The 16,246-nt window shown below is 46.6% G+C and overlaps 1 protein-coding gene across 1 annotated transcript in view; it reads left to right on the plus strand.

Annotated features, from left to right (window-relative positions):
* ppm1h (protein phosphatase, Mg2+/Mn2+ dependent, 1H) overlaps nt 1-13,649 on the plus strand; it is a 29,905-nt gene extending 16,256 nt beyond the window's left edge. Inside the window, 4 exon segments of the mRNA XM_056599105.1 lie at nt 5,016-5,079; nt 7,669-7,776; nt 10,206-10,357; nt 10,930-13,649. Of these exon segments, the coding sequence (XP_056455080.1) occupies nt 5,016-5,079; nt 7,669-7,776; nt 10,206-10,357; nt 10,930-11,077 (472 nt within the window). The 3' untranslated portion in view covers nt 11,078-13,649.
* Nucleotides 13,650-16,246: the final 2,597 nt, after the last annotated feature.

Here is a 16,246-nt window from a genome sequence, read left to right on the forward strand (position 1 = left end):
GAGAGTGTGTACGGATGAGAGAGATTGTGAATGTATGATTAAGTGAGTGAGTATGTGCTTTAAAGGGGTCATTGATTTAAAGAAAATCCATATGCATATTGTGATATCCACCAACAGCATCAACTTAACGTCAAATCCTTTTTTTTCGTTACTGATCAGCAGTTCGCAAGTAGTTGAGTAGGTTACAAACATTCAAAACAGCATCAGAAGGACCCAGTATTGAGGTGAGGGGAAGAGGAAGTTGCGACCAAAAAAGGAGAACAGATAAAAAAAAAGGCCAGCCAGTCAGACAGAGGGTAGACAGTCTGCATGGTGGTGACGTGACTGCGAGCTCAAACACCCAGAATATAGGTTAGTCTGAGAGAAAATAGAAATGACTTCTCCCATCAGGCCGCTGCGGCAGAGGCAGAGAGTCGGAGGGAGGGAGAATGTTTGTGATGTATTTTTAACCAGGTTTCCCCCGGAGGTGTGTTCGTCTGGCTTCTGAATGCACCAGTCAGTCACACCTGCTCCTATCGGTAGCCCCCTATAGATCGATTCAATTAGACCGAGTGCAACAACATCCATTTATAAAAAATGGAGTACTTTTCATACCATATTTAGTGTGTGTGGGTGCGTCGCTCTGTGTGCGCACATCAGTATGTATGTCAGTGCGTACAAACTGGTGTGTGTGTGTGTGTGTGTGTGTGTGTGTGTGTGTGTGTGGGCACACATCAGTATGTACTGTATGTCGGTGTGTACAAACTGATTGTGTTTGTGTGTGTGTGTTTATACAGTATGTGCGTAAGTGTGTGTGCGTGTGTGTACGTGCACGCATCAATATGTATGCCGGCGTGTGCATGCATTGGCACGTGCCGAACCTCCAGTATCCTCACCAGCGATGATCAAGGCCAGGCTCTAACAGAACAGTACACCACCCGCCTCTCGCTTTCTCTTTATCTCTCGCCCACTTCTCCTCTCCCTCCGTCCCTCCATCCGTTAGCCTGGTCGATAGAAACGTGAGCGAGGGCACTGGGAGAGGCAGGTAGTCATCGGAGTACTGGTGGTGGTGTGTTGGCGGTTGGTTTGTGTTGATGGTGTTGGGGTGGTGGTGGTAGTGAAGAGGGAGGGAGAGAGAGCGATTTAGAGGGAGAGTGCATGAGGTGGTGGTGGAGGAGGTGACTTACCACACACACACACACACACACACACACACACACACACACACACACACACACACACACACACACACACACACACACACACACACCGACTCACTAACTATGTAAAGTGCTTTGAGTGTCTTGAAAAACGTTATATAAATCCAATAGATTTCTATTATTAATATTATTAGAAAGAGGGAGACATAGAGACTGAGAGAGTAAGAGAGAGAGAGAGAGAGAGAGAGAGAGAGAGAGAGAGAGAGAGAGAGAGAGAGAGAGAGAGAGAGAGAGAGAGAGAGAGAGAGAGAGAGACAGAGAGAGAGAGAGACAGAGAGACAGAGAGACAGAGAGACAGAGAGACAGAGAGACAGAGAGACAGAGCGAGTGAGTGAAAGAGAGAGAGCGAGAGAGTGAAAGAGAGAGAGCGAGAGAGAGATGGAGTTGTCACCTCTCTCCCCCCCAGGATGCCCTGAAGGCATCTCTGCCCCCCCCCCCGCCTCCCTCCTATCCACACTTCATGCCTCCCTCAGGTTTCTTCGGGAGAACAACACACACTTTCATCTCTTTCTGTCCATCACCCTCCTCTCCTGCTCCACTCCCAGTCCCACCATCATCCGTCTCATCCGTGTCCTAGACCGCTGAAGTTCACGCAGTACCAATACAAGATCATTACAGGCCCAAAACACAGTTATTACCCACAGCCATAACCACCAGCCATTGTGGTGGGAGACTGCACACTTTTGGGTGGATTGACAAGATGGAGGCTTCAGAAGTCTATTCGAGTTTCTCTACAGAGGCCAGTGTGCTATTCAGATTTGATTTTAAAACTTTACAGACTCTTTGTCGAAGGACATTGGTGTCCGGACAGGATGTTTTTGTTTGTCTTTCCCCCGGCTACGGGTAAAGTTTGGTTTCAGTGTATGCTTCGGATTGCCTGTGTTTAATTAAACCTCCAATACAATCAGCTGCGGCCGCACCACTGTAATAGAGCTGCAGACAAACGGTGGAAAGCCATGACAGCATAATCGACCAACGAATAACCCTCTTGACCATTTTGGTCCTCCCTTCCAACGATGCTCAGGCCTATCTCATTTGTTTTCAGTCCAGACAAACAAGCACAGACAGACCCCCCCCCCCGCCCCCCCGGCCCCCAGGAACACGATTGATCGAAAACAAATCGAAGGAAAAAAAGAAGAAGTGAAACGCCCGCTCGACAGAATGGTGCTCGTTCACCCGCAATCAGACAAAAGCATTCTTTAGCGACTTTAGTCTAAAGTCACAAAAAAACGATTTGTGATAGTACCATCAACCCAAGGCCTCCGCTACTCTTTTCTACCAAAGTGGAGAAGCGCCCGTCCAAGCCAGAGATGGCCTGTGTGCCAGGCGGTCCGACTCATCCGGTGCTGACTCAGAGCTCCCTTTGAATGTCAGCCCAAAATACAGTTAGAGGAGAGTTGGAGAGTGTGTGTGTGTGCACATAAAAATGCTGAGCTCTCAAAGCTAGATTTCACTCTCGCCTCTTTTTTTTTTTTTTTTTTTGCGCTAATCAGCCCTGCAAGTTTCTTCATCTGCAGGGAGGCAGGTGCGTGCGCGCACACACACACACACACACACACACACACACACACACACACACACACACACACACACACACACACACACACACACACACACACACACAGGTCCCTCCATTATTCTAAAGGCCGCTGTATCCCCAGGAGAGAGCAGGTATGGGCAGGATTATCCCCCATCACTTCTGCGCGTCACCCTCTGCTGTCACGCATCACTGGTGAGCTGCCTGTCTCCCTCTCCCTCCGTCGGGTAGGGTTGAGACGGTCTCTCTGTCCGTCTTTCTGTCTATAGCGTGGAGAGACACTCCATAAACGGCAGCTTTATGGACAAGCTCTAGAGTTTTCCTTCCTGCTTCTTTTCACATGCCTTAGAACAGCAGTGAAATTGTTTTCGATTTATCTTATTCAACTTCCTTTTAAAGCTAGCAAAACAAAGCAACCCCACTTCTTCAAGAGAGTGTTTGATGCCAGCGGTATTGTTTTTTATTATTATATATTTAGGTCTATGCCAAAGCCCCTAGGCAGTCACTTCAAGTCTAGACTCTTAACGTTCGTGTTTTAATGTCCTAAGAAGAGCATTTCTTCTGTGCTGCGCACAGACAGCGGACTCGTGTTTAAAAAAAAAAGAAGAAAAACGACCGAAAGAAAGACAGAAAGCAAGCGAAGGGAAAGTGCTGAGTGTGGTGCAACGTGCGCGGGTTTAGGTGGAACCATATGGTCGCGGGGAGTGGAAGCAGCAGTGACTCCACCCCCCTGCTGTGTCTGTGTTTAATCCTCTCCACAGAGACTAGGGTAGCACTGCTTTACAAGGTGTTGCTTGGCCTTCTACTGCACTTGCAAATCATATTTTGTCCCGTGTACATCGCACGGCCCGCGTTTAACAGGGCTGCAAAAATAAGTGTTCCGTTAATTGTCTTCTGAATTAATAATGTCCGTCGGGGAACCGGTCTAAGCGTTTTAATACGCTCATACCGCTTGCACCCCTTTTAGTAGAGTCCGGGTTCAAGTGAGCCCGATGATGTGGGATGTAGAAAACAATGAGTGAAAATATCGTGTCGCATTGCTCTGCCGTAGCCGTCTGTTCGTTCAATTTTTTACTGTTTTTTAACACTTTTATTAGTAAACCTTTGGGATCTTTGTATGTTGTCAGAATTCCCCCTCAAGAGTGTTTTACCATCTGCCCTGTCACACATTTTTGACAAATTCATTATGTACTTTGCATACACACTATGACTACATATTCACGTTCCTAAATAATACATGCAGCATATTTTTCCTAAATGTGTTTTCTACGGCTGGTCTGGTCCCTGTCTGCAGAGGCTAAATTATTGATCAGTCGGGGGGAATTTTAAACGAGAATAAGCTTTACTGCATCCCTCAGCTCCTTACACACACACACGTACACAGGGGCACACAGCAAACACGCACACACACACACATACAAAACAAAGACCCACTGAGGTACAGACACATACATACAGGCACACACACGTGCAAAGATACACAGAGATGCATGCACGCATGCACACACACACACACACACACACACACACACACACACACACACACACACACACACACACACACACACACACACACACACAAAGATGGAGATTCATGCAGACACACATTCACATACAACCATACACACACACACACACCTCAGTGGCAGTAGTCACAGAGAAGATGTCAGACATCTGTTGACACATCATTGGCTGTCGCTAGGGAGATTTGAGAGAAAAAAAAGTAAGCAGGAGAAACGGGAGGGGGTGTTTGGAAGTATGTGTTGCCTTCCCTGTATTTCATCAGTTCCCCCTCTCAGTCAACGAGGCAACTGTGTTTGTGTGTCTGGTGTGAGAGATTGTGTGTGTGTGTGTGTGTGTGTGTGTGTGTGTGTGTGTGTGTGTGTGTGTGTGTGTGTGTGTGTGTGTGTGTGTGTGTGTGTGTGTGTGTGTGTGTGTGTGTGTGTGTGTGTGGCTGTGCGTTTGGTGTGAGTGTGTGAGGGAAAGTCTGCGTGTGTGAGAGAGAGTATGTGTTAATGTTTGTGTGTCTGTGCGGATGTTGGTGTGCGTCTGGTGTGAGATGGTAAGAGTGTGTTTGTGTGTGTGTGAGGGAAGCATGGGTGTGTGTAAGAGAGAGTCTATGTGTGTGATAGTATGCATGTGGCTGTGTGAGTATGCGTGTGTGAGTATGCGTTTGTGTGTGTGTGTGTGTGGTTGATGTGTCTGAAGAGCGAGCGTGCGCTGTGTGCCCTGAGCCCAAAATACGGTGCACTCAACATGTGTTGTTCCTCCTCCTGCAGGGCGTATAAGAGCATCGAGGAGGACGACCTCAAGTTCCCCCTGATCTACGGAGAGGGGAAGAAGGTAGGAGACACGCACGCACACACACACACACACACATACAGGCTTACGTACTACACACACACACACACACAGGTTACATTCTACACACTCACACATACACACAGTCACCCCTGCAGCACCTTGCCTGTAATTAACATCTCACCAGGGCGGAGAGAGAGAGAGAGAGAGAGAGAGAGAGGAGAGAGAGAGAGAGAGAGAGAGAGAGAGAGAGAGAGAGAGAGAGAGAGAGAGAGAGAGAGAGAGAGAGAGAGAGAGAGAGAGAGAGAGAGAGAGAGAGAGAGACAGAGAGACAGAGAGACAGAGAGAGAGACAGAGAGACAGAGAGATTCAGAAAACATCCTAATCCTCGCGTCAGTGTTTTTCTCTTACACACCGATACACATACCCAAGCCCCGTGGCATGGAAAACATCTCCAATTACTCAGAGGGCTGCAGCTCTGTCTCCCAGTCAACTGGAGGCTGCTCATGGAGCTCCACATCCAAGTACCGCTGCTGGGAGGGAGCTGGACGGACGGAGGAACGTGTCTGTGTGGAAGTGGGTGGTCGGTACGGATTGGACAAAGTCATCCAAGGACTCGTGCAGCTTTAACATTGCAGAGGGAGATGTGAATAAACAAGCTTATATCGATTGGTGTACGTTAAGAAGGTAAAAAAAAAAACGGCACTAAAACCCAATGGGTATTTGGAGGTCCACGCTTAATGCCACGCAAAGGTCAAGACCCCGAAACGTGTTCACATTTAGCCTCACGTAGCCTAGCCTAGCCTAGCCTAGCCGCGATGCTACACTGCACATACTGCAAGGCGTCTCGCCTTTGAGACACGGACACGAAAGGTCATGGCTGAAATATAATCGGCGGACAGATTGAACCAACCGGCCCTCCTGGCGCACTCACGCACACACACAGACACACACAGACAGACAGAACAAGGGTTCTCCTGATTCTCATACAGCCTACCGTATAACAGACAGTAGAACTGACAGCCTAACAGACAGAGACAGCTCAGTCGTCAGAGCTGCGCTTTGACCGTCTGGCCGGGGGCATGTCAAAGCAGACCGCCAACCTCTGCTCGGGTTCATCAGATACACACACATAAGCCCTTCACTACACACACACACACCGCACTACAGTACACTACACACACACACACACACACACACAGACACACACACACACACACACACACACACACTACATATAGACACACGCGGGCACTACACTACATTATATATACACACACACATACGCACACACACACACAAACCACACTCCACTACATATAGACACGCTTGCGCGCACTACACTAGACGACATATACACACACACCGCACTACACACACACAGATAACCCAACACTACACACACATACACGCTACACTACCCACTACACAGCTCCCGGACAGTTGGCAGTGCCCTCCCCCCTACTCCGCAACCCCCCCGACATCCTCCACCTCAAACCTTCCTCCCTTTGAAGTGAGAGGCGGGGGGAGATGGATGGGAGGATCTGTTTGAAGGGAGAGAAGGGGGGAGTCGGCGCGGGGGGGGGGGGGGGGGGAGAGAGAGAGAGGAATGCCAGAGCACTTCAAAGAGCGGCGTTCGGACTGGCCGCTCAGCGATTAATCCTGGGATATTTCCCCCCCCCCCCCTCTTATGCCTGAGGAGCCCCGGCCGCCACTTTGAAACGCACACACACGCCCCCCCTCCTCGTCTCTGTGTTTAAGTCAATGTCTTACTCCACATCCATCCGAGGTATTTTCCATGCCACGGGGCTTTGGTGTGTGTGTGTGTGTGTGTGTGTAAAAACGAAAAAAGAGAAAAAAATACGGAAAAACCAAGATATCTTCTGCATGCAGGAGCGCCTGCTGCATCTCTCTCTCTCTCTCTCTCTCGCCCCTAGATTCAATTAACTAAATGTGTTAGCTTTGTACTTGGGATGGGTTCGTATGGAAGACTATGTGGAGAGTTCATAAGGTCAACGGCTTCATCAGGCCATCGCCTCGGGAGTGTAACAGAGAGTCCATCAGGCGAACTGAAATGCTATCATTCTGCTCATGGTATCCAGAGCACTGTGTTTGCCTGTGTTAGTCACATGATGCGTTCATGCCAGTTGTTTATATTTGTTTAATCGCTGGCTAGTCATGCAGGGAGGCAGCAGCCCCTCCATGTTCATGTGAAGGAGAGAGGTGGCATGTTTGAAAATTTTTGCAATCATCCGTTGTGGTTGTGGCTGTTCTTTTGAACCTTCCTTAACCTAGAGGAGGCCATCTTGCTTATCACAGGGGTGTGAGGGATTGGCTACTTAATGAATGCCTCAACGTATTACTTTGTTCGCAATTATGATTATGCTAGTTTACCAAACACCCAGGAATCAGACCAGAGTACAGTTGGGTATTGCAGCTTCATGAAGTGCTGCCTGTCTCTACTTATTATATTGACTCTCAAACATCTGGGTTTGCTAATTCGCGACGGCTCAGAGGTGCAAATCAGCAGATTCTGGGATCATCCTCCAGCAACGCTCCACACACACACACACACACACAGCATGGCATAGACAGAAGACGCCTTACTGAACTCTGATTGGCTCTCCCCAGGCGCGGGTCTTGGCTACCATTGGCGTCACCCGAGGTCTTGGGGACCATGATCTGAAGGTGCATGACTCCAACATCTACATCAAGCCTTTCCTGTCCTGCTGTCCAGAGGTAGGGTCTGTTGCACGTTCTGCATGTTGTTGTTGTTGTTGAAGTGACTCATTTCATACTTCATACCGCATGCTTCGTACTTATGATTATGATCAGCGGTCCAATTAAGCAAAGCTTTTATCCAAATAATTTGTTGATATGTCCTTGTGGAGCATGTACAGGTTAGGCATCTTGCTCAAGAATTACAGTGAGGCTAGGAAAATGTGGGGTTCAAACTCCGAACCTTTTGGCTGGGAGTCAGACTCTCTGACGCTAGTAAAGCACAAGTGAAGCTGTCAACGCTGGTCCTGAGCTAAAGCCTATTTGGAGTAAATCCAGTTCTACTACAGCAACGTGTGCTCCGTCTAAGCTGCCAAATCGAATATGTTTAAATGAACCCTACTTATTTATTTAAGAACCATAACATATTGAGAAGAGCATTCGCCATTCAATCTGACTCGTCGTGTGCAGTGATTTTAGAGAGAACTTTAAACAAGTGTTTGGCACGTGTGATTGTGAAACATGGCTTCAGGGCAATGGATATTTTCAGGGCTTATTTTTTTTTCTTCTCAACTGTCAAACAAATAAGTGCAACTTAAACACAGAAGGTCACCGCGCTGTCCACACACCAGCCAGTAACCCAAAGCCCATCTCCCTCCCTAAGCCATTAATAGAGCATGCGGTGCGTCGGGGTCCTGGTCCAAACCTGTGGAATTCAAATTCCACAGCAAGCATATTCAGTCCCGCTGTCTCCCCCACACAGATAGCCTAGTGGTCCTGATGTCCACATGCTGGCTTGATCTTTAATTCATCGCCCTCAGAGTTCAGTCATAGTTGAAGGGGGTTATATTTTTATATATTACTTGCCGCAAGTTTATTCTTCACGGGGAGTTTTCCTTTCCTTTTGTCAAAGTCGTTTCAAAACGTTTCTGTACGGGGAAGCCCACGCAACACAAAGTTTGCCGTATTATGTGTTGGACAGGTGTCAAGAATGTTCGGTAAGGGTTTGGTAAGAAAATGATTGAGGAGGAATTAATTGTTATTGTTTGCATGATTGAGCGTCACGGCGAGGGTTGAACAAAGAATCGACTCACACTTCACCTCACTTCACTGCAAACCAATGTGACATACCACAGAAAAACGAATTGGCATTTATCAATAAAACGTCAAATAAAATAACATATTTGAGTCGGCAGCTTCAAGGTTGAATAAAGGTAAGGCCATATGCTGTCAGGAAGGTGAAAGGGGTCTGTGAGTCACTGCAATGGGGCTGAAACGTGACCGTTTGCCCTGCGCTTGGTCTGTACTTTGTACATAAATTCTGGGAAAAGTGCTTCTAATCTCAATCTGCTGTGGCGCAGTCAGGCTGCTACTATCGTCCTGTGTCCTCGTCTGGCTGATGTTAAGTCCCACAGAGCTGGTGGGGCCACAGCCATCGTTAAATCTCTAATTAATACGCCGGGCCCAGGCCAGGGGCGACGTTTGTTGCGCTCTTTCAGAATGAGAGCGTGTGCTCAGCTCTACAGCCTCTCCCCCCCCCCCCCCCCCCCCCCCCACACACACATTTATAATCCTGTTTGTGTTGAAGGATTGTGTTGAAGGATTGTGCCTCACAAGCGACAGACCATGTCTTCGGGCTATTTCAGAGGTGTGCGCTGAAGGATAAGTAAACAAAAGGGAAGCAGGCATTTTTCTGGGTGTAAACAGAAGAATGAAAACACGATGGTGGGAAGGACGTCCTTGTCGAGGAGGTGAAGACCTTTTTTAAAAGACGATACCAGTCTGGGTGATAAAACCATCGTCATCGTCTCTCCTGGCTTCTCTAAAACACGTTAACAATATCGTCTGTCAGAACTACTTGCTTGGAGCGATTCTAGCAAAGAATATGTAGCGTGCCTGTTGCAAATTTTAATAACGTATATTGGAATCAGTGTGCGTCAGTTTGTGGACAACATAACAGTGAATACAAGCTCTCTTATCATATAGAACGAAGTGCTATACTGCCATTGTTTACATTTGTTTTGGCGCGTGCACACTTGATGCTATCGGGCAGAATCGCTACAAGGAAGTGATTCTATATTTATTTAGTGAAACCAGGAGAGAAGGGTTACGATGCTTCGACCAACCAGGCTGTAATTGTCGTTCAAGCAGAGACATGAGCCCAACATCAGGAGACCCCTTGTACACATCAAACATACAAAGTCTGACTCCTGGTATACGTTTTGAAGTCCACCCTTAAACTCCTTATCATTAAGCAACTCAGTCATTATCTTCCGATACATGTCGTAAAGGAGCAGATAGCACGTTGTCAACTGCATGTTGACAACTACGGATTGGGGGTCGAACCGAAGACCTTTCGCCTGTAGGTCAAACCACCGCACCAGTACAACCATCCTTCCCCCCCCCCCCCCCCCCCATTCACCCTACGCCCCCTCTCACGAAACATCCAGGTCAAGGTTTACCCGCTCTCGCTGTTCGACCACGGCGCCGATGACGTGCTAGTGCTGGGAACCGACGGCCTGTGGGACGTGCTGTCCAACCAGGAAGTGGCCGAGGCGGTCACCGGTTTCCTGGCCAACTGCGACCCCGACGACCAGCACAGGCACGTCGGCTCATTGTTTCCCCCCCCCCCCCCCCCCCGAACTCTCTCTCAACCCCAGCTCCGTCCCACGTCACTCAAATGAACTGTATTCACGTGTTGGTATGAGTTTGTTTAAATTGCTCACAATTTGGAGCTGTCCAAGTTTGGATCAATGGCTCGGGATGGTTTTTCTGACCTCAATATGGAAATCAACATTATTCCAACAATAATTTTTTCGTTTGAAAACATGATGCATTTATTCAGCCCTTCTCTCCAAAAAAACATTTTGTAATTTGAGAACTGTTCAAATAAAAAAAAATGCAAATATGTATCCAGCTGTTTTTTATTCATTAAAAACATTTAATGAATAAAATAATTATACTTAAAAAGATTATAAAAAAAATAGTTTCAACTCGATTATATTAGTTTAGAGATCGTTTGACCCAAAAATGTATTAATTGCACAGGCCTACCATATTGGTGTTAATATTTCTCTCACAGGCAAGTTGACAGAGGAGAGTACAAGCCACACTCTCGTCCACACTTCAGTCCTATTCTCTCATCACCTTTTCTCTTCTTCTGTTTTTAAATCAGGTACACCATGGCCGCCCAGGACCTGGTCATGCGAGCACGGGGCATGCTGAAGGAGCGAAGCTGGAGGATTTCTGGCGACAGGCTGGGCTCCGGGGACGACATATCCGTCTATCTCATTCCCTTGATGTACGGCAACACGCAAACGTAGCCGCGCCCCCTCGCCGCCCCCCACCCCTGTTGTGTCTGTGTTCTCGTCAATCATTCGATCCTCCATGTCGAACGTCCGTTAAAGTGTCATCAGAGCGATTATGAACACGGAACATTATTTAAATCCCACAGGTTTTCTTCAGCATAACACTGAATCTAGAATTTGGGACGGGAGATTTACTCACTGGGGAGTTTTAACGCGGAGAGCTCGACTGCTACTGGATCAGCGATGATTCAAAAGATTTAAATGTATAGGATTCAGGAAGTGAGATATGGGTTCATGCAAGGTCACAAGCCCCAGACCATAGCCATGCCGCTAAAGAAACCTAGTGGATGCAGTAAAAATATTCAAATTTGGAAAACGTCCATCTTTCACTTTGCGTCAGAGGATTACGTCTGACTGGGGAACCCTGCGGCACAAATCCCACTAAGCGGCGTTTAAAATGGAGTCCACCGTTTGAGAATGTCTTGTACCTCTCCCCTCTGCTGGCCTTAGGTTAGGCGACCCTGAACTTGCTCATGGGTTTGAGACTTTCCCGTTTAAGTGAAACCCAACGCCAAGCTTTCAATATAGACCTGCCGTCGCACCTTAAACAATTCAAATCGTTAATTTATTTCAAGAGTCCAAAGGCATCTGCACAGGGCAAAGGATGGTGTTAAAGTGTATGCCTAAGTAGGCCTTCTTTACCCAGCTTAATGGCAATAGTGTTTATGTAGAACAATCCCCAGACTTTAAAATGTTGTATATTCTGGTCAAAGAAATGTATTGGTGTATGTATGTATGTTTTTCTTTTTTTGCTGTTTGTGAGAAAATGGGTTGGCGACTCAAGATGGAAGGTGAATGTACGCTTGGCATTATTGTTAATGATTAACAATATTTCGAAGGACTATTGAAGAGTACGGCAGTGAACCCGCTGCATATATATTTATCATAACTGCATTGTGTTTCTATCGGCCCTAGTTGACGTTTATATTTAAGATAAAATAATCTGTTCAATCAATGAGCCCTCAAAAAGGTTAACAGCATCCGAAAGGTCAGAATTGATCTCTAAGGATTAAGGTACGAGTCCATGAAAACACTTTAATTGATGTCAGGCTAGGCGGTAAGCTCCAACGCTTAATTTTTTTTACTGTGTGTGATCATTTAATGACTTCTGTTGGTAACAGATAATTTAAGAAGACGAAGGAAACAAAGCATTTTTTTTTTTGCTGGTGCTTTTATCCAAAGTGAGGGAGAAGTATTCAGATTATTGGTGTCCGTTTAATGTACACAGCCCTTCCTAGTGCATCATCCCTGCAGCCCCTACCTTTAAATGACGTCATATTGCAATGTGATTTAAAAATAATAAGTTAGTGTCAATCCAGTGATCTACCTCGTTAATTCCCTCCTTTTCTGTTTTAATTCCATCTATAGTAGATATTCTCTTCAACTTTCTAATAACACACCGAAGGATTCCTGTGCCATATGTAAGTGCAGAAATGCACTGCAGTTAAAACCAAGTCACTCAGGAAGCTGTGTGATGGATTTATAGAGTACTATAATGAGTTTATTGTATACTTATGTTATCTTGTGCTTGTTTGTTTTCAGCGTTTTACCGCCACCCATTTCCGTTTTTAAATGAAACCGATTAAATCCTTTGTAATGAAGTCTGCATAGTTGTGTCACTACAATATAAACTACCACTTTACGTTTTTCTAAAATATTTAATTATGTTAATTTTGTTTTTCTCTTCTGCATTAGATTGGTATGCATGATTAATTATATTTATATCAAGTAGAGGTCTTCTCTCAAACAAGTAAAAGCACAAGGTTACTTAGGATAACTCCATAATAACTCTAATACCATTCCAAGGGCAAAGGTTCCTCCTTATTTCTGATGTTTCTTTAGTGTTGTGTATTTTCTTTCCTATACTTGAAGAAACTACGGTAGTCATTTGTACGATTTCGGAAATGTGATGTAATTTGAAGAGGACTACGTAATGAGCTTTTAAATGTAAAAACGCAATGTGGTATCTCCATAAGAGCTCTTTGAAGCCATGTCTTACTCTGTAACAAGAAGAAATGGATCATTACGGTCCTCTCCTTTTGGTGGTAGCATTGATGACGTGAATAAAGCCATGATCTCTCCAGTAACAAGTTGTCTTAATTATTGAGTGTTTATTAGGATCAGACTTTTAAAGGATCAGCAAAGTCAGAAAGTCCCGCTCTTTGGACATTAAATTAAAGTAGAAACTAAAACCCCACATCGAGCCAAAGGTAACCAGACTGTTGTTATTGAAACTGCTTTGCTTGTTATGCTACCATTATGTCCGTCCATCATGGCAGCTATTGCACTGCTAACCGTCCTTAACCATAGAAGGAGGGCTCCCTCTTTCTGCGTTCCTTCTCACGGTCTCTTTCTTGATAATGAAGGGTGTTGTTCCTTGCCCTTTGGAGGGCTTAGAGTTAATAGGGGGTGGTGTATGATGTGCCCTGTGAGGCCCTCTGAGACTGTAACAGTGATTAAGGGCTGTACAAATAAAGTTGACTTGACTTGTAGGGTAACCGAACACTTAAAACAGTGGTTATTCCCGATTGGCTGAACTGGTCCCCGGCTGGTGATGTCACTACCTGGCACCGACTGCCGGCGTGTTTTGGTCCTGTGCTTATGGTCGGACTTTAGTGTGCGGTCACTCTTACAGTCAGAGGATATTCTCATTTACCCTCTCATGGATGGACCATGTGAGGCCTACTCCCTTTCTGAGCCAGTAATACTAGGCTAGTGATGCCAACCACTGATAAAGCAGAAAACTCCAGATGGGGAAATTATAACGCAGAACACACCCCTCGAGTGAGTGTTCTTCCGGACGCAACAGGGGCATGTGCAACACAGAATGCAACATTTGCCTAGATCTTAGAAACCTTGAACTATGTAAGTTCGGTTCATTAAATTTCCAATTGCAGTGCATGCTGAGTAATACACAATAAGAATGCTAAAACTGGAGCCATGACAGATTCGAGATTCAACGACAATCCTAATCAGCGCCCAGAGGTTTCCCCGTGACGATGTTGTTCAGCGGAAGTGATGAAAAAGTCTAGACCGTTCTCATCTATCCTGGCCTTTGGGACATATTGGTTCGAGCACGCACGCACTCAATGAGCTTTGATGAGAAACCGCCAAGACTGAATGATACCGGTTTATGTTCAACACACTGCATCATCTTTGCAGCTTCATTCACGTTAAAATGGGAATGGTCCCTGCGGCCTCCTGTCAAAAGCAATGTGCTCAGGGTGGATTAAGCAACCACGGAAATTGAGACGACACATTGGAAGCACCGACTCCGGGGAATGAAGGCTTATTTACCCAGAGGCCATCTTAACACGAGCTGGGTAGGGGAGCTGATTGCAGAATGCCACGTTCAGAGAAGGGCCGTGATTTTATTCGTATTAGACTGAATAATCGGGAGGGTGAAATGAATGTGAGGTAAATGTAACCCACCTGCAACCCGTCATGTTTTTAGATGCGTGTCCCCATAAACCATAAAGCCTAAGAAGTCGAACTTAAAAGGGATGGTGGGCTGTGGCCAGGCCCCCCCCCCCTGGGTGGAGCCATCTGGTCCCAGTAGACAAGACCAGTGTCCTCCTACCCCCAGACCAGCACTGATCTGGCACTACTCCCCCCCCCCCCCCCCCGTGTGTGTGTGTGTGTGTGTGTGTGTGTGTGTGTGTGTGTGTGTGTGTGTGTGTGTGTGTGTGTGTGTGTGTGTGTGGTCCAGATTGGATGACGGCAATGATGACACAGGCTTTCCTGCTGTGGGTGGCTTGTTTTTCCAAGGTCGCCCACGCCCCCCCCCCCCCTCCCTGTATACAGGCCCCTTCCACCGACGAAGAGTATCTTCAGCTTCAGCTAGCAGTGGTGAAGTCCTACTCATCTCCCCTATTATGTGTGTGTCCTTCTTCCCAGCACATTCTAACGAGAGAAGAACAATCTGCCCTTTTTTTCCCCGACTGGTCTCCATCGTCAGGAATGTTTTTTTATTTATTTTTTTACGTGTAAAGCGAATCGGGTCCTATTGGGTTTCCCACCCCCGGGCCCGGTCTCCAGCAGACCGTACCCACAGCGGTGCTCCCGGGTAGGGATCCACCTGCCAAACCAAAGGGGCTTTCCGGCCCCCCTCACACACTCCCGGGTGTCACGCGTCGAAATCGGCCAATCGTATGAAGGCATGCGAGGAATGTTGGCTACCGTGTCAACCTCCCCCACCTCCTCCCTCACACACACACACACACACACACACACACACACACACACACACACACTCCTGCAGCTGTGGCCATAGTCTCAGTCGGAACATATTCCTTAAAGGTGTGTGTTTATGTGTATGTGTGTGTGGGGGGCGGGGCGGGGGGGGGGGTTCACAGAGCCAATGTGTGTCTACGGCCTAGTCAGGCTCATGGTTCGGTGGGCTTGACTGTATTGTGGATGGTGTAGGACCACTTACACGCGAATGGGTCCTGGATGACTGGCGGATAGTGGTGTAATGTCCTCCATTACACCCCGCCCCCTCAAGAGGCGACCTCTCATTACGTAGAGAAAGTGCCTTGGCAGTCCGTGGAAGAGTAGCACACTGTGAAGTACTGGCATCGGTCCGAGCGCGTCTGAATCACGGATGGATAGTGAGAGGTTTTGACGTTGCACCTCAAATACACACACACAACGAAAACATAAAACTAACTATTCATGCAAGAATCGTCGTTATCTTCAATGATTCACACCTCCAAAAATACCTTTTTGTTTTTCCTGTACTTAGGTTTGCCTTTGTGGGTGTATATTATTGCAATCGGTTGATATAACGTTATCAAATATGAAAACATTATCTTATATTTAAATCTGGAATCATGACATCATTTGCCACATTGCCTTTCTTAGGACACAAGGAATGGAGAAGAACCTGAAATTAGCCCCACTATGTAATGAAACGAGAATCGAAATTTTTTATAAAATTGGTAATCGATTTTGAACCGAATGGTGACTACCAAGAATGGAAATCAAACGTGAGGTACAGCAAGATTAATCCCCCTATAGCAATAACCCTGTTCTACCCTGACGAGCAAGTCCTCTCTTTAAACCTAGACTAGTGTGTGTGTGTGTGTGTGTGTGTGTAGTAAGCCATCAACTGTCCAAACCCCC

The sequence above is a fragment of the Gadus chalcogrammus genome, chromosome 9 (assembly GCF_026213295.1).
Source record: "Gadus chalcogrammus isolate NIFS_2021 chromosome 9, NIFS_Gcha_1.0, whole genome shotgun sequence".
Classification (NCBI taxonomy): domain Eukaryota; kingdom Metazoa; phylum Chordata; class Actinopteri; order Gadiformes; family Gadidae; genus Gadus; species Gadus chalcogrammus.